This window comes from Heptranchias perlo, chromosome 16, assembly GCF_035084215.1.
Source record: "Heptranchias perlo isolate sHepPer1 chromosome 16, sHepPer1.hap1, whole genome shotgun sequence".
In the NCBI taxonomy this organism is placed as follows: Eukaryota; Metazoa; Chordata; class Chondrichthyes; order Hexanchiformes; family Hexanchidae; genus Heptranchias; species Heptranchias perlo.
In genome coordinates, this window is record NC_090340.1 from 49,276,519 (window position 1) to 49,304,426 (window position 27,908).

Genomic DNA, 27,908 nt, shown 5'->3' on the forward strand with positions numbered 1-27,908 from the left:
CAGAACTGAATATCATGCGGGGCGTAAACAGGCGGCCAATACTATACTGCCCATTTAGCGCTTCCGCCCAAGGGGGATTTCTAACCCACTCTTTCCTTGCTCAAGCCAGAAGTTTTAAAGGATGCCAAATGTGTGTACATGTTTATAAATGTCTTATGGTAGGTCAATATACGGCTGTGAGCAAATCAGAAGGGTTTTGTTGCAATATTAATACCTGAGGGTTGTCTCCCTTGACTGTCTGATGGGAGACAATGGCGTGTTTGGATTGGGTGGCTCCTTTATTATTTTCCCATTGTCACAGTCAGCGATTCTGCTATTGATAATGAGAGTGACAGGCAGGCGGTGACAGAAGGGAGGGGTGGAGTGGGAGAAGGTGTTGCTGAGGGAGCAAAGGCAAGGCTTTGAGCAGGACAGTAAGGGGAAGGAGCGCGGCGGGGTTAACAGGAGTCCCATCGTGGTCGTTTGAGTGCTGGCAGTCCGCTGAGAGAGGGGTGGAAGTGAATGGACCAGCCGGTCGACAGCATGCTCCTCTTCTCACTCTACACCCTGGCGACGGCTGTGTTCGGTGGCGCGGTGGTCTGCCGGCTGGTGAGACATGAGCTGAAGATGGGAGTGCGGGTCACCCTCAGCCTGCTGCTGCTCTTCCTCGGGGAGTTCACGTGCTTCGTGGCGTTGCCCGGCTATCCCGGACTCTCTCTCTTCTCCCTGGTCTGTCTGCTGAACTACTGCACGCTGCCAGTCACAGGGCTCCTACCTGTCCAGGGAAAGGCTATCTTAATCACAGGTAAGAAGAGAAGTCCGCCGGCGAAGCTGCACCGAAACTTTTAATCTTTTAAAAACACTTAAACGTTTTCTCTCTCGTTGTTTTCGTTTTAATTCAGTGAGAGTAAACGATAAATGCAATTCAAGCCCAAAAGGACTCATTATGTGATGCCCATGTACCCCTATCATCTTTCTCCCTAATTTTTCGATTATTTTATTCCACCCTCAACCCCCCCCCCCTTATTGGCTTTTGATTTACTTATTTCATTCCTTTCCTTCATACATTTATTGTTTTACTTATTTTGTTACTAAATTCTTTCTCTGGGTGGATTAAAGCATAAGGAAAGGATGTTCTCTTCTCCATCGAACCTATCCATGACCTTGATTTGAAGTAAGTCTTTGCCCTTTCTCCCCAAATGAGGTTTCCACCCAACCTGTTGGAGGTGTCCTTTGCATCTCTTTTGACTTTCTTATTCTCTAATGTTTTTTTTCTAATTTAGTTTTTTTCCATACGTAGTGTGCTGTACAGTAGGTGACATAGTTGTAACCCTTCACGTTTAGTAAATCTTTGGGTGTGGAATAGCAAGAAAAATTATAATTGGAATAACAGTATCAACTAACTATTGGTAGTGTTTCTAATTAAGATAAACAGTGTACTTTATTACACGCTACTGGTGTACACATTGAACTTGGGAGATATATGATTGAATCAAAATAATGGAAACAATTTTAAAATTTTACAGTAATAGTAAAGAAACTTAATTGATACAAAAAGCTTAGATAGATGTATGTAAATTGGGCCTGTTAAAATGTGGGCGTTTTAAAGCATGATTTTCCCTTTCAACATTTTCACAGCAGTTCCCATGAGTGGGTCTTGTCTCCCATAATCTAGCAGCAGTATTTTTTTGTAACTTGCCCTTGCAGATAGTATGTGACCCAGGACTAACAACTGCCTCAATTATAGTATATAACCTGGTGTTGTAAGATTCCTTACATTTTACACCCCAGCCCATCACCGGCATCTCCACATCATGATCAATTATAGTAAACTGTGTACTGGAATTTAACATAAGAAATAGGAGCAGGCATCGTCCATATGGCCTCTCAAGCCTGCTCCGTCATTCATAGCTGATCTTCGACCTCAACTCCACTTTCCCGCGCGATCCCCATATCTCTTAGAGTCCAATAATCTGTCGATCTCAGCCTTAAATATAATCAACGACAGAGCATCCACAGCCCTAAATATTCACGACCCTCTGAGTGAAGAAATTCCTCCTCATTTCAGTCCTAAATGTCCGACCCCTTATCCTGAGACGATGTCCCCTATTTCTAGACTCTGCAGCCAGGGGAAACATCCTCGCAGCATCTACCCGGTCAAGCCCTCTTAGAATCTTATATGTTTCAGTGAGATCACCTCTCATTCTTCTAAACTCCAGAGAGTATAGGCCCATTCTACTCAATCTCTCCTCATAGCACAACCCTCTCATCCCAGGAATCAACCTAGTGAACCTTTGTTGCACCGCCTCTGGGGCAAGTATATCCTTCCTTAGATAAGGAAACCAAAACTGCACACAGTTCTCCGGGTGTGGCCTCACCAAAGCCCTGTTAAATTGCAGCAAGACTTCCTCACTCTTGTACTCTAACCCCCTTGCAATAAAGGCCAACATACCATTTGCCTTCCTAATTGCTTGCTCTACCTGCATGTTAACTTTCTGTGTTTCATGTACAAGGACACCCAAATCCCTCTGAGCACTAACATTTAATAGTTTCTCACTATTTAAAAAAATTCCATTTTTCTATTCTTCTTACCAAAGTGAATAACCTTACATTTCCCCACATTATACTCCATCTGCCACTTTCTTGTCCACTCACTTAATCTATCGATATCCCTTTGCAGACTCTTTGCGTCCTCCTCACAGCTTACTTTCTCACCTAGCTTTGTATCGTCAGGTGAACGATGTGAAAAAGGACGAAGGAGGAAGCCTCCGAAAGCTTGTGAATTTAAAATTAAACTGCTGGACTATAACTTGGTGTTGTAAAATTGTTTACAATTGTCAACCCCATTCCATCACCGGCATCTCCACATCATGACTCCCATTATTTCAATCACAGACAAGGCCATCTACGACCATTTCCTTGTACTCCTCACCACCAACATCCCCATGCCCCTTTCCAACCCCGCTTCATTCTGTATCTGCCCTTGGAAAAAAAAGCTCCCCCAAGTCACTTGCAACTGTACTTTCAAACTCCCAACTGTCTAGCCTTTGGTCCTCCATTTGCCACAATATTTCTTCTGCAGTCGTTCTGTTCAGCCACTCCCTCACCTCCACCTTTGATACCCTTGTCCCCAGTAAAGCCCTTACTCTCGGCCACCCCGGTCGTTCCCCCTGATATGACCCGCCTCTTCACTCTCTCAAGTCGTAGGGCGTACTTGGTGCACAACTGGTTTAGTCATCCATTGCCAGATCTGGTTAGGCCACATCAAGCACTATTGGGTCTTTCGCTCCTCTGCCAAAACCACTCACTACTCCAGGATCATCCTGGAAAGCAAACATAAACCCCACGCTTCTCTCCACAACAAACTGTCTCCTTAAATCCCTTTCCCCTGCCCCCACCTCCCTCACCTCCAACTACAAGTATGTGCAGCTTTTGAACTTTTTTGTCACTAAGATTGATACTATTCATTCAACTGCCTCTGTTGCATCCCCTTCTCCTTGCCCACCAAGCAAAACCTCTACCAAGATTCCCCCCCTGCCCTAGCTCTGAACCCGCATCTTTCTCCACTATCTCTCCTCTAGTTTCTCCTCTATTTCTCTTCATGCCCTTTTCGAGCACATCCTGTTCATGAGACTTACCTCCCGTTCTTTTCATCCCATTACCACTAAACTGCTGACCACCCAACTTCCCTTCTTGGCCCCACATGCTAGATGACATTGTAAATGGTTCCCCCTCCTCAGGTACTGTCCTCCTCCCTTTCAAAACTGCAATCAGCACCCCCCTCCTCAAAAAACCTTCCCGTGACATCTCTGTACTTGCTAACTGCGAGCCCGTCTCCTGCCTCCCTTTCCTCTCCAAAATCCATGAATGTGTTGTCACTTCCCAAATCCATGTCCATCTTTCCCACAACTCCATGTTTGAATCTCTCCAAACCGGTTGCCACCCGTGAAACAGCATTGAAAGGGCCCTAATCATAGTCACAAGCAACATCCTCTGTGACAGTGGTGCATTACCCATCCGAATCCTTCTTGATCTCTCTGCAGCTTTTGACACGGTCGACCACACCATCCTCCTCCAAAGCCTATCCTCTGTCGCCCAGCTCAGTGGGACTGCCCTAACTTGGTTCCTCTTTTACCTATCCAATCATAGCCAAAGCATATGCAGCAATGGCTTCCCTTCCCGTCCTTGCGCCGTTATCCCTAGAGTTCTCAAGGGTCAGTCCTGCATTTCCTCATCTACGTGCTGGTGCTTGGCGGCACCATCCAAAGACACAGGCCCTGAGAATTTACTCAGAGTCGGGAAGAGAGCGAGGGGGAGGATTTTCAGACGGAAACCCGGAAGTAAGGGTTTCCCGGACATCCTGCTGATTCTGACGTTAGGGTGTCTTTTAAATTTTGTCAGCAGGTTTCGTGCTCGACAGCCAACCAGATCGAAAGCAGCCGGGGAGCGATCGCATCTTTGGGGTTTGGATGGGGGTGGGGGGGGGTCACGGATAGATCAGCGTCTTGGATCGGGGGGGGGGGGGGGGGGGAGGGTCGAGCACGGTGGGGGGGTGTGGGGGAAGTCAGACATCGCGGGGGGATGGCGTGAATTGGATATCATGGGGAGGTGATTGGGACACTGGGTGGCGTGAAACAGACATCGTGGGGGGTCGGCCAATTGCGTGGCTCCGATCGCGTGGAGGTAAGCTTGGTGGGCCGTGGGGAAGCACTGCATATCCTCCTGGCCCACAAGCAGTGCAATAAAGGCACTTGCCTCATGGATCCAGCACTTCTTGCCTCCTTTTAACTACCGGGATTCCTGCGGCCCGGGAATCCTGGCCTCCATGTGTTAAAAATAAAAATTGAGTTAAAATGGAGGCACGCAGCCTGCTTAAACGATTTTAGTGACCACCCCGCCCCCTGAGAGCAGGTTGGTCGCTGGCCCCCCGACCCGCCTCCATTAAAACCGGAAGTGGGCAGGTTGGGGTTGGGTTTGAGAATTTTAAGATTTTTACCTTCCCACCCACCCCAATCCACCGGCTCTTGGAGGTTAAAATTCTCTTCACGCTGTCAGGTTCCACATGATGATGACGACAGCCAGCTCTTCTACTTCACCATATGTCTCGAATCCTCCACTGCATCTTTGTTGTCAGACTGCTTGTCCATATCCAGTCCTGGATGAGCCACAGTTTCCTTCAGTTAAACATTAAAACGCCAAAGCTATCTCCCACCGCAAACCCTGCACACTCGCCCTGGGGTCCATTCCCCTCCCTGGCTACTATCTCTGTTTGAAGCAGATAGTTCATAACCTCGGCACTCTATATGACCCTGAGCAGTGCTTCCAATACCGGTATCCTCTCCATTACAAGACCGCCTACTTCCATCTTTGTAATATCACCCGTCTCTACCCCGTCTCAGCCCATCTGCTGTTGAAACCCTCATCCATGCCTTTGACACTCAACTATTCCAATGCCGCTTCCTATATCTGTAACCTTCTCAAGCCCTACAACCCACCAAGAACTCTGCGTTCCTCCAGCTCAATTTGTGATTATCCTCAATGTGCATTTTGTTGGTTTATGTCTACTTGGCTGGAAGTTGGAGTATTTGTAGCAGAGGTTATAACTGAGGACACATTTGCTAAGATGTGACATATACATATATAATGTCCCCATTGGCGGAAGGGTCAAGAACCAGAGGGCATAGATTTAAGGTGAATTGCCTAGGAGCTAAAAAGGTTTTCTTTAAACTGGGACTGTTAGCGTTCAGTAGCCAGGAGCTTTGTTTGTTGAAATGACACCATAGCATAGCTTCAAATTCAGAACTGAAATGTGAAATGACAACTGATGTAGCCCATTGCTTATGATTTCCTGGGATTAATGTAGCCATATATCATTTGATCACCAATACCATATTAATTGTAAATGGTCTGTAATCTCATCCAAGTTAAACTCTACTTTCAAAGAACATGAAAGAAAAATCTGCACCTGGTATGCGTTGTGCCCATTTTTTGGGTGTAAAACAGGTGAAATGTTGATCAATTTAGCAGAAACAATTTGCACCCAATCTGCGCAGGGGTTCAGCCCACTACTAAATTTATCTGGCCCATTTTTTATGCGGTCGCCTAAAACAGTAGTTAGGCACCTTGCATATGTTAATTAGGAGCCTAATGCCTGCTGAAGGTTCCCTCTGCAAAATTTGTTTCCGGTGGGCCTGTAGATGGGCTCAGTGCGATCCAATTTCGAGGCCCTTTTGTCGGTTGGCTCTGACCCAGTAACTTAACGAGAGAGGTGGTGTGGTGTGTAGCATAAATCGCTATGATTTTATACTACGATAGAAAAATATGGCATCGTTTTAAAAATCATAGGAGGCGCAAAACTATACAAAAAGTGTACAGAATATACTCTGATTCTATTAATAGTAGAAGATACGTATTTGTCATTGATCTTCATTGTGACATTTATGCCATCAACAAACCAAAGATATGGTAGGGTTAAGTCTCAGAACTTTGGATGCAGTTCAGATGGTCAAAAATAAATAGTTCATGCTTCTAATGCGAGCTTTTACAAGTCAAACCAGATGAAAAAATCCTAAAACTTTGATTCAAATTCAAACATCTAAATTGTCTATGAAGCTAAACTTCAGATGCTCATCTCTAATGTACGCTAGTACCCACAGGGAAAAGGCATCCAGATCCTGTGTTTAAGCTTGTTTGAAGACAATGTTATATTTTATCTGTTGACATGGATGTGAAGCAGAAATTGTGAGGGCTGTTTGAGTATTTATGGGCGGTAAAGTGTCTGGTATAGACAGCTGCCCCATATAACTGTAGTACAAACCAATATAGGGTAATATATTTCATTGTTTTATATCCTCCTACATTGCTATAAATGTACAGAGTCATACAACACCAGGTTATAGTCCAACAGCTTTATTTTAAATCACAAGCTTTCGGAGCTTAGCTCCTTCGTCAGGTGACATTGCTATAGTTTGTGGTGGAGCTCCACTGGCACATTTTCAAGTGAATTGGATGACAAGTGTTTCCCTTCATCTGCAGTGCCTGAGAGGCACTTCAATCCAAACAGAGTGCTCTGAGCTGTTATAAAAGTCTTGGCTTGAAATAACCTTGCATTGATTTGTTACATAGAATTACATAGAACTTCACAGCAGTGAAACAGTTCACTCCCCAAGATGGTGCATTGCCATTCCGTTAGTGCTTTGTAAAGGCAGACCTGTTGAGTTGGGCTGTAGAGTGGCATTATTGGTTTTAAAAAAAAAAGTAGCATAGTTGCTACCAAGAAGGTGGATGTAACTGCAGAAGGGGAGATAGCAAAAGCAGCATGGGTAGAAATTAGTGATAATAAGGGCAACAAATTAAAACTTGGCAACTGTTATCCACACCAACCACCTCAAAGTGACCAAGCCCATGGAGAGCTATTTAAGCAAATAAGAGACTGTAGGTTATCCCATGGATTTTAATATCAGAGCAGCAAGTTAGGGGACAAGCAGAACAGAGTGCCAAATGTTCAATCAATTTGAGGTAGGTATAAGCACTTTCATGAAGGTAATAATTGACAGTCTTCTAACATGGTACGTGAAGCAGTATAGAAATGATTAGTAGCCTGGAAATAGATGATCACTTGGGACCTGAAATTATGCAGTGGAATATTCATGTTCGAAGGTTCGATATGCTTCGCCTGCTATTATAGCAAAGGTGTTAAACTGATAATTTAAATCAAATTAATACCTCTACTAAAACAGTGCAGAGAGGAATTACAGACAAACACAATCAGCATTTGTTTGCTTATATCCCACAGTATTATTTCAGAGCCTTGGGTTCCAATGATTATTGTCAGTTAGAAATCCTATTGTGATAAAAACAAAATCCCCAAATAGAAAAGAGTAGGCTGAGGGGTGACCTGATAGAGGTCTTTAAGATAATGAAAGGGTTTGATAGGGTAGACGTAGAGAAAATGTTTCCACTTATGGGGGTGTCCAAAACTAGAGGTCGTAAATATAAAATAGTCACTAATAAATCTAATAGGGAATTCAGGATAAACTTCTTTACCCAAAGAGTGGTAAGTATGTGGACAGGCTACCACAAGGAATAGTTGAGGCAAATAGCATCGGTGCATTTAAGGGGAAGCTAGATAAGCACATGAGGGAGAAAGGAATAGAAGGGTATGCTGATAGGGTTAGATGAAGAGGGGTGGGAGGAGGCTCGTGTGGAGCATAAACACTGGCATAGACAAGTTGGGTCAAATGGCCTGTTTCTGTGCTGTTGACTCAATGTAACTATGTAACACTACAGATGCACAAGAATTTTGGACAGCAAATTTTAGATCTGTGAGAAGAATTCCAGAAAGGAGTCAGTGTGAATTAGAGCTAGAAATAAAACAGAAGCAAAATGGTGGAAACACTGAGCAAATCAGGCACAGCATCTGTGGAAAGAAGCGGAGTTAATGTTTCAGGTAATTGTCCTTCATTAGAAATGCATGTTGTGATGAATTGCCCGAAATGTGAACTTCACCTACGACAATAAAAATTCCAAGATTAAATTAGGGAGAGCCTACAATAGGACAAATAGTTAAATGGTCTGTTGAAGTATAGGCTTCATAGTCAAAAACATTTTTCTCCATAAGACATAGGAGCAGGAGTAGGCCATTCGGCCCCTTGAGGCTGCTCCGCCATTTAATGAGATCATGGCTGATCTGATTTTTACCTCAACTCCACTTTCCCGCCTTTTCCCCATATCCTTTGACTCCTTGCTGATCAAAAATTTGTCTAACTCGGCCTTGAATGTATTCAATGACTCAGCCTCCACAGCTTTTTGGGGTAAAGAATTCCAAAGATTCACGACCCTCTGGGAGAATAAATTCCTCCTCATTTCTATATTAAACGGGTAATCCCTTATTCTGAGACTATGCCCCCTAGTTTTAGATTCCCCCATGAGGGGTAACATCCTCTCAGCATCTACCCTATCGAGTCCCCTCAGAATCTTGTATGTTTCAATAAGATCTCCTCTCATTCTTATAAACTCCAATGAGTATAGACCCAACCTGTTCAATTTTTCCTCATAAGACAACCCTTCCATACCCGGAATCAACCTAGTGAACCTTCTCTGAACTGCCTCCAATACAAGTATGTCCTTCCTTAAATAAGGGCACCAGAACTGTACGCAGTACTCCAGGTGTGGTCTCACCAGCACCCTGTACATTTATAGCATGACTTCCCTGCTTTTATACTCCATCCCCCTAGAAATAAAGGCCAATATTCCGTTTGCCTTCCAGATTACTTGCTGCACCTGTATGTTGACTTTTTGTGTTTCATGTACGAGGACACCCAGATCCCTCTGTACCGCAGCATTTTGAAGTATTTCTCCATTCAAATAATATTTTGCTTTTTTATTTTTCCTCCCAAAGTGGATGACTTCACATTTTCCCACATTATATTCCATCTGCTAAATTTTTGCCCATTCGCTTAACCTATCTATATCCCTTTGCAGACACTTTGTGTCCTCATCGCAATTTGCTTTTCTACCTATCTTTGTATCATCAGCAAATTTGGCCACAAGACACTCTGTTCTTTCATCCAAGTCATTGATATATATTGTAAATAGTTGAGGCCCCAGCACTGAGCCCTGCAGCACCCCACTAGTTACAGATTGCCATTTTGAAAATGGCCCTTTTATCCCGACTCTTGTTTTCTGTTAGTTAGCCAATCCTCTATCCATGCCAGTATATTACCCCCATCACCATGAGCTCTTATCTTATGCAGTAATCTTTTATGTGGCACCTTATTGGATGCCTTTTGGAAATCCAAATATACTGCATCCATTGGTTCCCCTTTATCCACCCTGCCCGTTACTTCCTCAAAGAACTCTAATAAATTTGTCAGACATGATTTCCCCTTCATAAAACCATGTTGAATCTCCTTGATTGTATTATGAGTCTCCAAATGTCCTGCTATTACATCCTTAATAATGGATTCTAGCATTTTCCCGATGACAGATGTTAGGCTAACTGGTCTATAGTTACTTGCTTTCTGTCTCACTCCCTTCTTGAATAGGGGTGTTACATTTGCGGTTTTCCAATCTGTTGGGACCTTTCCAGAATCTGGTGAATTCTGGAAGATTACAACCAATGCATCCGTTATCTCTGTAGCCAATTCCTTTAAGACCCTCGGATGCAAGCCATCAGGTCCAGGGGACTTGTCAGCCTTTAGACCCATTCGTTTACCAAGTACTTTTTCTCTAGTGATAGTGATTGTTTTTAGTTCCTCCCTCCCCATTGCCCCTTGATTTTCTACTATTATTGGTATGTTATTAGTGTGAAGACAGATACAAAATATCTGTTCAATTCCTCTGCCATTTCCTTGTTTTCCATCATTATTTCCCCAGTCTCATCCTCTAAGGGACCAATGTTTACTTTAGCTACCCTCTTCCTTTTTATATACTTGTAGAAGTTTTTACTGTCAGTTTTTATATTTCTTGCTAGTTTACTCTCATAATTTATTTTCTCCCTCTTTATTATTCTTTTCGTCATCCTTTGCTGGTTTTTAAAGTTTTCCCAATCTTCGGGCTTACCAGTAATCTTTGCCATGTTGTATGTTTTTTTCTTTTAACCTGATACCATCCTTTTACTTCCTTTGTTAGCCATGGTTGGTTCACCCTTTTTGTGGATTCTTTCCTCCTAACAGGGATATATTTTTAAATGTTTGCCACTGTTTATCCACCATCATACCATCTAATCTGTTTACCCAGTCCACTTTAGTCAATTCCACCCTCATTCCTTTATAATTACCTTTATTTAAGTTTAATACAGTAGTTTCATAACCAAGATCCTCGCTCTCAAACTGGATGTGAAATTCTATCACTGCTTCCCAAGGGATCCTTTACTTTGAGATCATTAATTAATCTTGTTTCATTACCCATTACCAGATCCAAAATGGCCTGTTCCCTGGTTGGTTCCCTGATGTATTGGTCAAAGAAACAGTCCCTAATACACTCTATGAATTCCTCCTCAGGTTTTTTTTTGCCAATTTGATTGTCCAATCTATGTAAAAGTTAAAATCGCCCATCATTATTGCATTACCTTTTTTAAAAGCCCTTATTTCCTGATTTATATTTTGCCCTACAGTGTAGCTACTGCTAGGGGGTCTATATACCACTCCCACCAGTGATTTCTTTCCCTTGCTATTTCTTATCTCCACCCAAATTGATTCGACATCTTGATCTTCTGAGCCAAGATCATTTCTCACTATTATACCAATTTCATCCTTTATCAACAGAGCTACCCTACCACCTTTACCTTTTCTCCTATCCTTCCGAAATGTTAAATAACCCTGAATATTTAGCTCCCAACCTTGGTCACCTTGCATCACTTCTCTGTAATGGCCACGAGATCATACCCATTTGTTTTCATTTGTGCCGTCAATTCATCTATCTTATTACAAATGCTATGTGCATTCAGATAAAGAACCTTTAATTTTGTCTTTTTATCATTCTTTCCTACCCCGGCCCCATTTGCTAGTGCACTCTTATGTTTGTACGCTCTGTCCCTACCTGGCACACTCTATTTATCATTACCCCCATCATTTTCCTGTACTACTTCTTTTGTCTTTTCTCTTTATCAACCTAAACTTTGCCCCACCTGAGCCCTCCCCCCCTCTATTTAGTTTAAAGCCTTCTCTACCGCCCTAGTTATTCGGTTTGCCAGAATACTGGTCCCAGCATGGTTCAAGTGAAGCCCGTCCCAACGGAACAGTTCCCTCTTTCCCCAGTACTGGTGCCAGTGCCCCATGAATCGAAACCCACTTTTCCCACACCAATCTTTGAGCCATGCATTCATCTCTCTGATCTGATTTACTCTGTGCCAATTTGCTTGTGGCTCAGGTAATAATCCGGAGATTATCACCTGTGATCATCATCAACAGGAAGAATTTCTCAATTCATCTTTCCTTGTGATCTTAAGTACATGGGACTAAAATAACTCCCCTTACCTGGATCTTGTGTAAAGTGGAATTACTGTTTCCAAAGTAAAATGTTTATGCCCCCAAGTAATAGTGATATTTGTGCAGTGCCAAACTCATATTAAAATCCCATTTTGTACTCAGTGATTTTTTTTCCTAAAATCATCAACAGGAAAAATTTCAGAGTCTGTACTAATATTGGCGCTGTACAAATGTCCCTAATCTTTGCTTTTAACTTCTGTTGTCTCACTATCTTGGGATGATCCTGTGACCGAGGTTAATGAGCAGAAGGTTAGTAACATGAATACAGAAACCAGTTGATCATGAAATTTAACTGCACTGCAAAACTGATAACAGGAGGAAGCTTGATTGATCTGATAAATTGCCTCCTTTAGCTCCTATATATATGTTTGAGCAAGAGATTATTTTAAAGTCCAAGGTCCCAAACACTCCTCCCAGGTGAAATATCATTTTACTTGTATTTCTTCAAACTTGGTATACTGTATTTGCTGCTCATGATGCGTTCTCCTATACATTGGGGAGACCAAATGCAGATTGGGTGATCGCTTTGCTGAATACCTCTGCTCAGTCAGCAAGTGTGACCCTGACCTTCTGGACGCTTGCCATTTTAATCCTCCATCCCACTCCCACTCTGACCTTTCTGTCCTTGGCCTCCTACACTGTTCCAACAAAGCTCAACACAAGCGTGAGGAACAGTACCTCACCTTTCAATTAGGCACTCTACAACCTTCTGGACTCAACATTGATTTCAATAACTTTAGATCATAAGCACTGCTCCCATTTTCTCGGACAGCAGGTTTTGGTAATGGTTCTGCTGTTAACATTTACACTTTTCTTTCTTTACTTGTCCCATTACCACCCCCTTTTGTCTTACTCTGTCATCCTTTTTGTTATTTAATCACTCCTGCCCTCCACCCTATCACAGAACTAATTTTTCTTGGCTCTGTACTTGCTTAAAAACTGTTAAATCCCTAACTTCTTCCGGTTCTGATGAAAGGTCGTCGACTTGAACCGTTAACTCTGTTTCTCTCTCCACAGATACTGCCTGACCCGTTGAGTGCTCCCAGCATTTTCTGTTTCTCACTTCGAACTTCTCACCACATTTTATTGCAACATTTAAACCAGATTTCCAGCATCTGCAGTATTTTGCTTTTATTTTAAAGCAGGAGTTTCTTAATGGTCCATTTAGGTATGCATCATGGCACCTCACGGGCAACATAAAATTTAAATCAATGTTGCCATTATTTTGCCTATATTGAAAACTGTGATTACTAACAGATTTTATTGTCTGATTTAAACCGAATCCACCAACAAGGCAATTGCCTCATTTACCTCACAGTGCTAAGGACAGCTCTTTCTAAACCTTTAAACAGGACAAAACAAGGAATGAAAATATAAATACAAAAAGAACTAAGTTGCCTGGACTTCATGGGACAGATTGCCAGGTCTTGTGGGCCACATATGACCCACTGTCCATGATTTGGACACCCTAATTTTAAAGCAATGGTGGGGCATTTCACTCCAAAAACCCTCTCAGTTTCCTAGTGTATTCAAGGTATACTGGAGAGCGTAAAGGCTTGTGATTATTTGTTCAGTGCCGTAGATTGCAACATAATTGCGTTCCTGAAATCTTAAAACCATACAGTATGGCAACACATCTGTATAGGTATTTCTTATAATGTTATTAATCTGCTGGGAGTTCTAGGAGATTAGAGGAATAGAGCTGTTGACATGTGACAGTTACGGCAGGCTTCTGTTCCTCAACTACTGGTGACCATAGTGAGTTTTACTTAAGAGACAGTCTTAATTTGGTGCCCATTTCACGTTGTTTGGGTTTCAGTGGGCTGCTGCCAAGTGTTGTGTTAAATTGATAATTAAGTTACAAGTACAGAAGTTGAAAAGGAGAAATCTGATGGGCAGAGGTACTATTTAAAAAAAAACACAATGGGGCAAAACTTACTCAGGTCAGGATGCCGTTCCTCAATGACGTCCCCTCTCTCTGCCGGCGAATCAATGAAGCAACTTCACGAATGCACACTAAAACCCAGAAATTGTGAACTTGCTCCCATTGGTTCGCCAGTGGTTTGACAGCTGTGAATTAAAGTGGTACGCTATAATTACTGAAAAATCGTAAACCTATCCATCTGCCCAGCTGGAACGAAAATACTTACGCCACCAAAAGGTACACTGAAAAATACCGGGGGAAAGTTGGATAAGGGTCCGTTTCGGGCAGGGGTACGTGATGTGCTAGTACCCCACGCCCGATGGACCCTACACAGGCAGGACGCAAGTTAAGACCCATCTGAGGACTTACCTGCAATCAGCCTTCCTTTCCAGGCCTTGCACGTGGAATCAATGCAATTTGCACTTTCCACCACCAAAAGGAGCTCAATCTCTTAAAGGGAGACTGTTTCTTAGAAATCTCTTAAAGGTAGCTGGTACCGGTTATTTGCTGAAAATAACAGTTTACTCTCTGCACGGAGTCTGAACGGAGATCAGACATTGCACAAGTTAAACACAGATGCAGGTCCCATCTCTATGTTTACACAATGATGAGTTATGTTAAAACATTGAATAAAGGTTGCGCACTACTAAATCCCACATTTTCCAATCTGCACGCCAGACCTCACCAATCTGCCGATCTGAGTTGGTACCAGGCCTGCAAGAGCGCATGCACCGAGGTTCTCTGCTGATGCACTAGAGGCCTTGGATGCACGAGGTGGACAGAAGGAGGGACATCCTATATCCGCAGAAGGGGGGGGGGCAAGAGGCCCTCCGGACATATACTCAAAAGGCAGTGGGATGCAGCGGGGGATGAAGTCAATGCCAGGAGCACAGCATCATGAACATGGATGCAGTGCAGGAAGAAGTTCAATGCTTTGACATGAGTGGTCAAGGTGAGTGAGGTCAACTGTCAAGTGGCGTTTCCTACCAACTGCACCACGCACTACACCCCCATCCCCCACATACCAATAAACTCTTTCCATCAGTACTCAACTCTTCCAATCAGATGATTCCTCTCACCCTTACACATTACCATTGTTTCAAGCCGCCCACCCACAACTCACAGGCCACACACACTGGCAGCTATTCAACGATGATAGGTATATCATCCAGACACACGTCCCGCTTTCTTGCAGGAGAAGGTGGCGCATATCAAGAGGCAGTAAGTGGCAGTGGCAGTTAGCCCCACGAGCTTGTTCTGCCATTCAATGTGATCATGGTAGACCTGTGACCTAACTTCATATAGCTGCCTTAGCTCCATATCCCTTGGTTCACAGAATTCCATCAATCTCAGATTTAACATTCACAAGTGAGCTAGCATCAACTGCCATCTGCAGAAGACCATTCCGAACGTCTCCCACCCTTTGCGTGTAGAAGCATTTCCTAACTTCACTCCTGCACGTCCTGGCTCTAAATGTTAGGCTATGTCCCCGCGTCCTAGTATTGAAGTCTTGGAGACCTCCAAAAACAGTTACAAATGTTTCAGCAGCCAGAAGCAATAATCCAGCCACTAACCTGTAAATCCTGCATGGTCCCTTTAAATAGCACTGGTGGTGGGGGGGGGGTCCTCCAGCCACCATAAGACACATTCAGATGGTCGGAGTTAAGACTGTGCATTGAGTTGAGCGTTAAGTCCCAAAATGGTGTCTATCACTTTAAATCAGCTTTGCACACTGATTAAAGCCATTTTCTCCCTACTTTACATGATTCCAGTGTTCGTTATCTGCGCCTGCGCTAACTCCTATACCAAGATGGCGTCTGGCACACATCACACAGGAAACGTGCGTGCGCATCCAAGATGCCATCTTGGATGTAAGAGAGGCAGTGTAGTTCCGAATCAACGGGCGCTACACTGCCCAATTTAACGCCCAAAATCTTTTGGGTGACAGAAATAAATTTGCAAATGAGGAGCCTAATGGATAAATTGGGATTTTCTTAAATGTCATTGTGCCATTTCCTAGATTCCAGAATGGTCCCCGTGGATTGGAAGGTAGCAAATGTAACCCCCCCCCCCCCCCCTATTCAAGAAAGGAGGGAGAGAGAAAACGGAACTATAGGGAAGTTAGCCTGACAGCAGTAGTAGGAAAAATGCTAGAGTACATTATTAAGGACGTAGTAACAGGGCACTTAGAAAATCATAATATGATTAGGCAGAGTCAACACTGTTTTATGAAAGGGAGATCATGTTTGACAAATCTGTTAGAATTTTTTAAGGGTGTAACTAGCAGGGTAGATGTGGGAGAACCAGTGGATGTAGCATATTTGGATTTTCAAAAGGCATTCGATAAAGTGCCACACAAGAGGTTGTTACACAAGATAAGGGCTCATGGGATTGGGGGTAATTTATTAGAATGGATTGAAGATTGGTTAATGGACAGAAAACAGAGAGTAGGAATAAAGGGGTAATTTTCAGGTTGGCAGGTTGTAACTAGTGGGATGCTGCAAGGATCATTGCTTGGGCCTCAGCTGTTTACAATATATATCAATGACTTAAATGAGGAGACCAAGTGTAATGTATCCAAGTTTGATGACGATACAAAGCTAGGTGGGAAAGTGAGCTGTGAGGAGGACACAAAGAGGCTGCAAAGGAATATAGACAGGTTAAGTGAGTGGGCGAGAAGGTGGCAGATGGAATATAATGTGGGGAAATGTGAAATTATCCACTTTGGTAGGAAGACTAGAAAAGCAGAATTTTTTTTAAAAGGTGAGAGACTAAGAAATGTTGGTAGTCAGAGGGATTTGGGTGTCCTTGTACACGAATCACAGAAAGTTAACAAGCAGGTACAGCAAACAATTAGGAAGACAAATGGTATGTTAGTCTTTAATGCAAATGGGTTGGAGTTTAAAAGAGTAAGGAGATCTTGCTGCAATTATATAGGGCTCTGGTGAGGCCACACCTGGAGTACTGTGTACAGTTTTGATCTCCTTACCTAAGGAAGAATATACATAAGCAACATTTGGGCCTCTGCAGCCTCAGGCACCCGCCCTCCACGATTTACCTGAGTGCCAGCAGCTAGCCAGCTTCCTCTTTACACCTGTTTTGGCTGGGGGATAGAAATGAAGCCTGGGAGTTAAAATTGAGACCATGGGGGTGATGGGGTTTGAGGCTCAGCCCATAAAAACCCGCTCCCAGGAAAAATCCCCTCTTATGTATTTGACAGCAGCAATTTAAACCTTGAAAATATACTGAACATTGTATTTCAGTTCTGAACTGTACCTCAGATGCCATAATTAATCTTGTCAGAGGAATGTTTTCTGATATTTTTCCAGTTTAATTCGTTGCTGTGTTCTGTGGACATTTCTGATAGGAAAGAGTGTAGAATTGCATAGGATCTGCTTCCTGTAGAAATCACATTACCCTTTGCTTCTGTCACTAAACAGGATGTGATTCTGGATTTGGTCATGCATTGGCAAAGTATCTTGACAAACTGGGCTTCACTGTATTTGCTGGAGTTCTGTACCTAGATGGGCCTGGTGCTGAGGATTTGAAGAAAGGTGGCTCAAACAGACTTACCGTGCTCCAGCTAGATGTCACCAGTTCCGAACAGATAGCTAATACCTTCGCACAAGTAAAAGCTCAGCTGAAGAACAGAGGTTAGTGATGAATAAATTTAAAAAGTCGATGTTTGTGTAGCGTTTGGTTTCACTGAAGCATTGCTGTGTGGTTAAGTATTATCTTACATTTGCAAAGCTTTCAGGCAGGTTTTGTTACAACTTCCTACTTTAATGAGATTTGCAATTGCTTTGTTGAAAGTAGAAGCTTATAACATGGCTTGGAAAATATCCACGGAAATAAAAGCTGCCGCACGCTCAATTGGTTTGTCTTGTGGATGTGTGAGAGGAGCTGCAAGACTCATAAAATATTAATCCAAGCTTTATTCCAAAAAGTGAAACCTTGCTGTGTGTTATAAATTAAGGATGTAATAGTCATTAAGAAAGAAACCTAAGAAACAATACGAGGCAGAAATTGCTCCTGAAGTAACGGAGGAGCTCAACAGCGCTCTCCGTTTTCTATGGTGAATCAAAGGAGCAAGTTCCCGTGTTTGCACATGCGCACTAAAACGCGGAAATCATGAACCTGCTCCTATTGGTTCACCGGCAAATTAAAGGGCCCATCGCACAATAGAATCATAGAAATCACTGAAAAAATCGCAAACTTGCTTATCCGCCCAGTTGGAAGGTAACTAATTATGCCTCCAAAAGGTATGCTGAAAAGTACCAGGTCTAAAACCAAGTTTTAAAAGCGCAATAACTCTTTATGACTGCCAAACAATTAAAAATTAAATTTTAAAAATGTGGAGTCTCATATTACTCCTTATTTTAATAGTTGTTGGTCATAAAAAAAATTTAAGATTTCGGGCGCTAAATTGGGCCGTACAGCGGCCATTGCCTCTCCGACATCCAAGATGGCATCTTGGATGTGCACGCACGTTTCCTGCATGACGTGCGCCAGACGCCATCTTGGTATAGGAGTTAGCGCAGGCGCAGATAACAAACACTGGTATCATGTAAAGTAGAGAGAAAATGGCTTTAATCAGTGTGCAATGCTGATTTAAAGTGATAAGTCCCAAAATGGTGTCTAACGCTCAACTCAACGCACAGTCTTAACCCCGACCATCTGAACGTGTCTTAGAGTGCCTGGAGGATCCCCCCAGCAGGGCTATTTAAAGGGACCATGCAGGAATTACAGGTTAGTGGCTGGATTATTGCTTCTGGCTGGGGAGACATTTGTAACTATTCTTGGAGGTCTCCTAGACTTCAATACTAGGATGCGGGGACATAGCCTAACATTTGGAGCCAGGATGTGCAGGAGTGAAGTTAGGAAATGCTTTTACATGCAAAGGGTGGGAGACGTTTGGAACACTCTTCTGCAGACAGCAGTTGATGCTAGCTCACTTGTGAATGTTAAATCTGAGATTGATAGATTTCTGTGAACCAAGGGTATTAAGGGGTATGGGGCTAAGGCGGGTACATGGAGTTAGGTCACAGGTCCACCATGATCTCATTGAATGGCGCAATAGGCTCGAGGGGTTAAATGCCATTGCCACTTGCTGCCTCCTGATATGCACCACCTTCTCCTGCAAGAAAGCGGGATGTGTGTCTGGGTGATGTGCCTGTCATGGTTGAATAGCTGCCGGTGTGTGTGTGGCCTGTGAGTTGTGGGTGGGCGGCTTGAAACAGTGGTAATATGTAAGGGTGAAAGGAAGCATCTGATTGGAAGAGTTGAGTACTGATGGAAAGAATTTATTGGTATGTGGGGGATGGGGGTGTAGTGCGTGGTGCAGTTGGTAGGAGACGCCACTTGACAGTTGACCTCACTCACCTTGACCACTCATGTCAAAGCATTGAACTTCTTCCTGCACTGCATCCATGTTCATGATGCTGTGCTCCTGGCATTGACTTCGTCCCCTGCTGCCTCCCACTGTCTTTTGAGCATATGTCTGGAGGGCCTCTTGTTTTCCCCCCCCCCCCCACTGCAGATATAGGATGTCCCTCCTTCTGTCCACCTCTTGCACCCAAGGTCTCCAGTGCATGAGCAGAGAACCTTGGTCCATGCACTCTCGCAGGCCTGGTACCAACTCAGATCGGCAGATTGGTGAGGTCTGGCATGCAGATTGGAGGATGTGGGATTTAGTAATGCGCAACCTTTATTCAATGTTTTAACATAACTCATCAGTGTATAAACATATGGATGGGACCTGCATCTGTGTTTTACATGTGCGATGTCTGATCTCCATTCAGACTCCATGCAGAGAGTAGACTGTTATTTTCAGCAAATCACCGGTACCAGCTACCTTTAAGAGATTTCTAAGAAACATTCTCCCTTTAAGAGATTGAGCTTCCTTTGGTGGTGGAAAGGAAGGCTGATTGCAGGTAAGCCCTTGGGTGGGTCGAAACTTGCGTCCTGCCTGCGTAGGGTCCATCAGGCGCGGGGTACTAGCACATCGCGCTACCCCCGCCTGAAACGGACCCTACATTTTTTTTTACTTTTCCCTTCTGTCTCTTATAATTTTTATTAAAAAAATTAAGTTTTTGTTTACAATGACTTCCAGAATATTAACTTGAAATGAACGAAGTCTGCTTGCCTGCTTGTGGGCCTGACTTCTCTTCCTGACAGATTTTGTAGGCGTGTCTTCTATTCTCACAGACTGTTCCATGTAAATCAACCTACGCTTTTCAGAGGCTGGGTTGATAGCACACAATTCTTTAAAAGTTCATAATCACACAAGTCGACGCCACAGAGCCCGCAGTAAGTACATTCGTTAATTTATTTCGCAGGTGCTGCATCGATCGTTGCCATGCCACTCTGTGCAAATTCTGGACCTACAAAAATAGTAGGCCATTGAAACTCACCCTTCTGGTAACCTAACTGTTTCATTGTAACACTTTAAATGTACCCAATGTCATTACTCATTGAATAACTTCTTCCTAAAGTCTTTTCTAAGTTTACTTTTCAGTAATTCAATATCATAACCCCCAGTCTTACTTTCCAGGCATACTTTGAAGTAGTATTCTATGCCATTTAATATTTTGTAATTATTTAAGAGCTCCCCTTCTTTCTAGACGAGAGCTTGAGTTTCTCTAATCGTTCCTGATCACATCTCTTCCCCTTTCCATTTAGGATCAGTATTGTTGACCTCTACACCCTCTTCACTGCAAGTGTATATGTTATTTGGCATGGTGAGCAGAATTGAAGGCACTATGCACAGAACTGATATTATCAATTGATGTGTTATAATAATATTTGTTGGCTGATCATAAACCACTCAATACTTCTTGGGATTTAACCAGCCCACTTCACCTGTGAAAATGTAATGTACAGCATTGCTGGCCATGATTTGTGCTCTGGTCTTGAATTTGGTGAAGAGTATTCTGCTGATTTATTACATAATCCTAAATGTTATAGAAATGGATATTTGCATTTATTTGTGCATTTCATTTGCTTCTTGTTACTGTGATTTGTTCTTTAAAACCACTGGCTGGAAACCGTTCAAGAATGTTTTTTGTTGCGTAGAACTTCCTCAACATTATATTAAGTTCATATTCACAATAGCATTGAAGTTGAATGGGAATAATGAGGGCCATGACCTTAATCTGCACTAATTATTCAACTCATTACACTATCTAGTTCAAGTAGAATAGCTCATAACAGGGGAACTGCATAACTTTAGGCACGACACTTCTGTTGTATATTGAAGAGTTTTGCATTTCAGTAAGAATCTTTTGTGATTTAAATTTAAAAATTAGACGATTAGCTCAGGATTTTGCTTTATAAACCCATAGAATGAATGGAGCAATTGATTGCTTAGGGCATTATAACATCTAACATGCCAACGGTGATTGAAGTAATTAATAACTGACAAGAAAATCAAACTTTTAAAATAGAGTAATTCAAAGATATTAGCAACTTTGTTTCAAGTCTGCCAAATAAGTCAGAACAGCCTCAGTTAAGTCAGATTGTTTTTGGTTATTAATTCTTATCTGTTCCCTGCCAATAAACCTCCTGCCACCCACCAGAACAAAACACCACAGTTAAGAGAGTGGAATTCTCTGTGCCCTGCATTCTGTCAAGCTTGCCACATCAGCTGACAGGAGGAGCTGCATTTTGTCAGGCTGGACAGGATTTTTTTCCCTCCTACAGGTTTCAACTATTTCAAGATGATTAGTGGCCGACTTAAAAGTGAGCAAAAGTCTGTTATTGAGAGTATTCAGTTTGACCGATTTCTTAGGTTAGGATCTTTCTACCCATCTTCACTCCCTTACCATTACATTCTCGAGCTCTTTCTCCTCTGGCCGTCCACCAGCCACGACACCGTTGCCACAGTTGACCTTTTAAGCTACTCCATTAGCTCTGCTCTTGATACCCTCGTCCTCTCCAAGTCCCACATGGTTTCCCACTGCTGCCACTCTCCCTGTTGCAGCCTTTCAGATCCTGTGGTTGGGGAGTCAGTCGTGAGGAATCATCAATTTAAAAATATCACCAGGAGTGAGGAGAGAAGTTAGAAGAAGTTTCTTTACACAGCAAGTTGTTGAAGCGTAGAATGCTTTCTGCAGGGAGATGTTGAGGCAAAGGCGATTGCATCTTTTAACGGAAAATTAGATAAGTATTTGAAGCAGAGGAAGATACAGGGCTATGAGGAGACCGCAGTGCAGTGGGATTAGTTTTAAATTGCTTTAGCAAAGAGCCAGCACAGGCACAATGGGATGAATGGCCTCAATCTGTGCTGTAAACTTCTATGGTTCTATGTACTTATTTTCTTAACAATCTTGTTTGTATTAGTGTTTTAAAAACAAACTTGTGATTTTGGTCTCCAATTCCTTTGTAACACTGCTTCTAGGTAGACCTGTTGCAAAGCTATTTTGTTTTCTAAAGCATGTTTCTTTATTTTTAGGACTTTGGGGTGTTGTGAATAATGCAGGGGTCCTGGAAGTAATTGCTGATGCAGAACTTCTTCCCATGAATATTTACAAACGCTGCATGGAGGTGAACTTCTTTGGGGTTGTGGAACTCACCAAAATGTTCCTTCCATTACTTCGCCAAGCCAAAGGCAGACTCGTCAACATCACAAGCGTTGCAGGTATGGTTCCTTCAATAAGTATTATAACCACTGCGTGGTCAAGGTTCAACATCCAGTCTCAGTGCCACATTCAATGTCCTTTTTCTTCATCTCTCCATAATTAGGAACCAGTCAAGTGAATTGATTTAGGAACCAGTCAAGTGAAAGTCAGTGTTGTTAAGTAGGTTATTCATAAGCTTTTAGAAAAAAAAATGAGCGGGGGAAGTCTAAAGGTGTCCCATTTCATAAAAAAAAGTTTGGTAAACCCTTTTTTATTTGTTTACAAATGTGCAATGAAATAATTAGGATGTGATTCAAGTACATGTCAGGATTGTGGTCTGGCTCACAAAATGCTACGAGTGTACAATTAATTTTGCCCAGTAACGTGGGGAACCTAACATGATAAAACTCCAGTTGTCTCTGCTGCTGCTGGCGGTCGCTGCTGAATATTATATAGCTGCGTACGTGGTGACGGAAGGATTCTGTGACACCATGAATGAAAAATTTCATGGCACATTGACTGTCTTAGTATGTCTCCACTGGGTACCTGAAAAGGTATCAGTTATATAAAAGTTCAGCATGTTGCACTATTTACTTCCACTGATAGGGTAGTATTAATGATTGATTGTTCCTATAGGTCTTTCTGGCACAAGTTGCAAAGGTCAATCAAGGAAGCCAAGGAAGCTATGCTAAGTTTGCAGTAATTAGTTCTGAACATGGTCCATCTCCTATGATTTCTGCATTCGTTGGCCACAAAGTCCTCCATCTGATCCCGCACCATCTGCACCAACAAGTAGATCTACATTCCTGACGCGTGACACTGCAACAAAAGCCTTTCACAAATGCTGTTTTTCTTTTCAATATCAAATGTCTGCTGTTACAGAACATTCAGAATATACTGCCTTGTGGAGATTAACACAACTTTCTTGGGGTTTCAATTCATCAAGACCATCACACACATTAACAAGGCTGAAAGAATGCTTCTTTTTCCAACCTGAATGTTTCCCTCTTTCCCCCCCGCCCCATATAATGCTCTTATCTAAGAGGAATCCATGGAGTATAGCAATAAAACTTTTTTTGTGTCTGAGCCTATTGCACAACAGTTTACTCATGAGTTTATGCTTCATCAATGACCTTCCATCTCTCATAAGTGTATCTATAAAAATTCATACTGTATTTTTGCAGATGAACTTGAAATGACTCTGCTTCGAAATTAATGCTGAAAATATGTATCTAAGTAAGCTTGGCCAGGATTCTGTAAATGTCATTGTTTAACATTCATTGTTATTGATCTGTCCCAATACAGGAAGTACACCACTGCCATGGTTTGCAGCGTATGGTGCTTCAAAAGCCGCTCTCAGCATGTTTTCTGATATTTTGAGACAAGAACTTGCCATGTGGGGAGTAAAAGTGTCTATCATCCAACCTGGTGGTTTCAAAACAGGTTTTTATCTACATAGGAACGAACTTAAGTGAAGGTTCTGGTTAGCTTCCACAAGCATCTCCCCCTTTCTTTTCATCATCTGACATTCTATAAATGAAAAATTGAGCAATGCTAAGATATATATCTTAGTTTATGATTTTCTATAGTATATATATATGTCTCTATACAGTGAACTCGAGGAGATGAAGAGATTTTATTATTAAACTAGTTAAATAGATGAATCGTTCTTCTGAGGAAACAATTGAACTAATACAATATTCCAGATTGAAATAATGTGTTGTTTTAATTTAAATATAGATTTTCTCCAGAATAGATTTTAGTGTGCAAGGAACATATTTCATATTTGATTCCTTCAGTCGAAGCTTAGCCCATCTAAAAGTGCAGTCGATGTCAGCCTTTATTGACATTCTGACATCTACTTGAAAAATGGCCAGTTTTACTTGTATAATGCAGCGCCTTTAATTAATTAAACACCTTTTAAGTGACACGCTGCATAGTAATTCTGAAATCAATTTATCTTAATATTTGGAAAATAATGATTTTGATGGTTGATCAAAAAACTGTAACGTTGCATAGATTTTGGCTTTGAAAGCGTCGACAATGAATACGTGCTTTGAATGCTAAACTACTTCATTCCAACTACTAAATGGGACATCTCTTGCCTGTAATAGTGTGAGGATGACCTCTAGTGTTTAATATTAAACTTCATGATGCTGAATGATAACTAGTGCGATCAGTCCCAGCAAGTGAGGTCGAAGAATCTTTATGGTAATTTAGCTGGTAATTTTCATCCTTATTGTGATAGGGAGAGAGATACGGGAAGAAAAGGGCAACTGCTCAAAGCAGTCATAAATCAGCACAATTAACACTGTGCACTACGACAGGCTTTAGAAGCTTTAACTGACTGTAGTAATTAAGGAAGGAAGTATCTATCCTTCTAGCTGTTAATTGGGGAGGATGGAATACGGAGCAGGAATAGTGAGAAAGGAATAAATAATTATTTTGCAAATTTGGGACACTATTATTAATACAAACTGGGCAGAATGATGCTGCAGTACCAGCTTCTAGCAGCGCAAATTTCCCAGAATTATCCCCTATTATATATCCGAAACTCCCAGTCAGTATTGGGCCTGCAACTGAGAACTTGCCAAAGTAGTGGAATGGGAAATTGTACATCAGCAGCCCTTATAAAGCCGCAGGGAAATTAAAGAGATGCAGCTACTTAAACAAAATAGTCTTTTAAAAAGGCTCTAAGTACATATTTCAGCCTGTACAAATGCTGTTTGGTGGCACCAAAAGCATCAAAATCTAGTTGCTACCGGAAGATAACTGAGTCTGTGGTCAAGTGATGGAAAAACGTAGCACCAGAATCCTCTGTAGAAGTGGAGGTGATGCTATGTGAGTTGACTGTAGGGGAGGGGTTGTTCTATTTGGTACTCTAGAAACATCATCGCAGAGACCAACACTGCAACATGCAACATTTTTCCAGAATTATACACTGGTCTACTTTTTGCTTACAACAACATGCATTGAAACAATAACGTAGATTTTCTTCTTTACTGCCAGGGCATTAAGAATCACCTGAGCCGGGAGGAACACAAAGCAGGAACAGAGCCCGTCTGATTTTCCTTCCGTTTAAATTAAAGGGATGTAAACTGCATAGGTTCTTTAACAGGAGAGTAAACCTCTCTGCCCTATGCCGGGCAGTACAGATGAAAATCTACCCCAATAAATCCGTTGATTTAATTGTACATACTGATGTAGTCATTTTACACACTACAGGATGAGGGTGGTTGGCAATGACCATGGTGTGGACATAGCTATGTACAGGTGCACAGAAACTACATTATCTTATCCTGAAGGTGTCATCAAATTTGGTTCCTGTTCTTTTGGTTCCCCGGAGCAAGTGGTGATATACTTCCTTCTTTTCTCTTACAACCGCTTGTCCATCTCTCTTTGTGGGTTGGTGTGGATTTGTTGAGATGGGATATTCACCATCTTCAGAAAGGGAGTACAGGCTGTTTGGTACTTTCTCCGTCTTTTAAAAACGCTCTTCATCACTCATTCTGACTGATGTCACAAAAGTACACAAAATGTCAGTATTTTAACTTTTCCAATATACTAAGGGTTTTTTTTCTTAAATATTAGGAATAAATATTTCTTGAGTAACTCAGCAATTCACCTAGCACTGTTGTCTTGCTTTTGGTCTTTTTTTGTTAGGGTATTACTGAAGATGTGCAACCTAAACCCTTAAACATTGTATCTTTCCACAGGTATCTTTGGCACCAGTGGCCAGCAGATCAACCAACACAAGCAAATCATGCAGCATCTCTCTCCTGATGTTAAAGCAGATTACGGTGAAAACTACATTATTGCAATCAAAGGACTATATGCTAAATGGGAGGCCAATTCATCAGATGACCTACAACCTGTTCTTAATGATATCTCCATTGCACTGATAGCAAAGAACCCCAAATGTCTCTACACCCCTGGAACAGCTGCTTTCTTTCTTCCATTCATTCATCGCTACCTTCCCACCTGCATCTCTGATTTTGTTGTTGGTCTGCTATTGAGATCAGGTCAGGGTCTACCAGATGGTGTAAATAAACTGGGTACTATCAATAACCAACAGTAAGCCCTTCTCCAGTTAGCACAGACAGGTATTTTGTACAGCAAAGTCCTTTTTATATGCATTAGGCAACTAACAAATCCTACCGTACAACGACAAATTCTACACTAAATACTCCATTGCACAAATCATTGTACGGATAACAATTAGTCCACCCTGTAGGACAAGCAGAGTCCAAGTCTGAAGCTTGGGCACTGAATGAGCATTTATTTTTCAGAATGGTACAGCACCAATATTGCAGAGTTCATACTCATTAAGATTAACCATGCCATGGAGCAGCTTTAGTTGGTCTACTGCACAAAGCAATGATTTTTCTTCTGTAGATTGAGGATCCCACACTGAGATCTGTTAAGATACTACTCTATTGAATTCTGTACTTATTCTCTTAACTTGCATGTGCCACAATAACATATAAGTTATTGAGACTAACTCAGATATTTAATAAAAGGAGTGTCTAAACTCTTCTCAATGTAGAACACTTTTCATTTTCCTAATGTATACTAAATTATAAACTTTAGTGCAAGCTTTCTTAATAGAATTTTATACTTTTTGGTGTAGTGTGAGATGCAGACTGCATATAGTGAAAAACGGTGCTGTTTTTAAAAATTTATTGATCCTTTGATATTCCAAAATCTTTTTATGGATGCAATACAAATTTATACAATAGAAATAGAAACTCAGTGGGCAATCTGAGACCCATGATGCACTGTGGCTTTTGTATGCACATGAACTATAATGAGCAAGTCCAATTTGTGAAGTATTGCTGGAACAGACATCTACCACACAACTAGAAATCAATAATCAATTTATTACAGAGTTAGTCAATATGGGCAAGTAAAAAGAAAAAAAAAATCAGCAACAAAAAATAAACTGTAGGGCAGTCAGCCTGCTGGGCATTTTATATCTTTTAGTTTTCAGTTCTGATGAAGGGTGAAAAATCCAAAACCATAACTTATGTTTTCTCTTTACAAGTGCTGACTGACCTGCTGTGTATTTCCAGCAGCCTTAGTTTTTGTTGTAGCTAAGATGGGTCCAGTATAGTAGCATACCACACATTTGATCTATTGCTCTATGTGAAACTACCATCATTGTTAGAATTAAAACAGGCTGGAAAAGTCTTTTGCTTCGAAGCTGGGCAATTGACCAATACATTGGCTAAAAGATACAAGGGTAGAAATTGGTTATGGCCCGTTCTCGGCCGTATAATCAGTAGCACAGCGACAGCGGGAGGCTTGGTGCCAACCTGAACTTGGGCCTCGGGCATTATTAACATTATTTACACGAGTTGCTGGCGCCTGTCGTGCCTCCACAGGCAACTCGCACAT

General features: G+C 42.0%; 1 protein-coding gene across 1 annotated transcript; it reads left to right on the forward strand.

The window, feature by feature from the left end:
• Positions 1-501: 501 nt before the first annotated feature.
• LOC137333436 (estradiol 17-beta-dehydrogenase 2-like) lies at positions 502-26,589 on the forward strand. Its single transcript, XM_067997585.1, has 5 exons — positions 502-784; positions 17,334-17,546; positions 22,346-22,531; positions 23,817-23,954; positions 26,228-26,589. The coding sequence occupies exons 1-5, from the start codon at positions 502-504 to the stop codon at positions 26,587-26,589; spliced, it is 1,182 nt and encodes a 393-aa protein (XP_067853686.1).
• The last annotated feature ends 1,319 nt before the right edge of the window (positions 26,590-27,908 follow it).

What these genes read in the sequence shown, in the direction of transcription:
- LOC137333436 (XM_067997585.1), top strand. Translation starts at nt 502, where the DNA reads ATGGACCAGCCGGTCGACAGCATGCTCCTCTTCTCACTCTACACCCTG. An exon ending in AGCTCAGCTGAAGAACAGAG is followed by an intron (nt 17,547 to 22,345) that starts GTTAGTGATGAA and finishes CTTTATTTTTAG; the next exon opens with GACTTTGGGGTGTTGTGAAT. An exon ending in CAACATCACAAGCGTTGCAG is followed by an intron (nt 22,532 to 23,816) that starts GTATGGTTCCTT and finishes GTCCCAATACAG; the next exon opens with GAAGTACACCACTGCCATGG.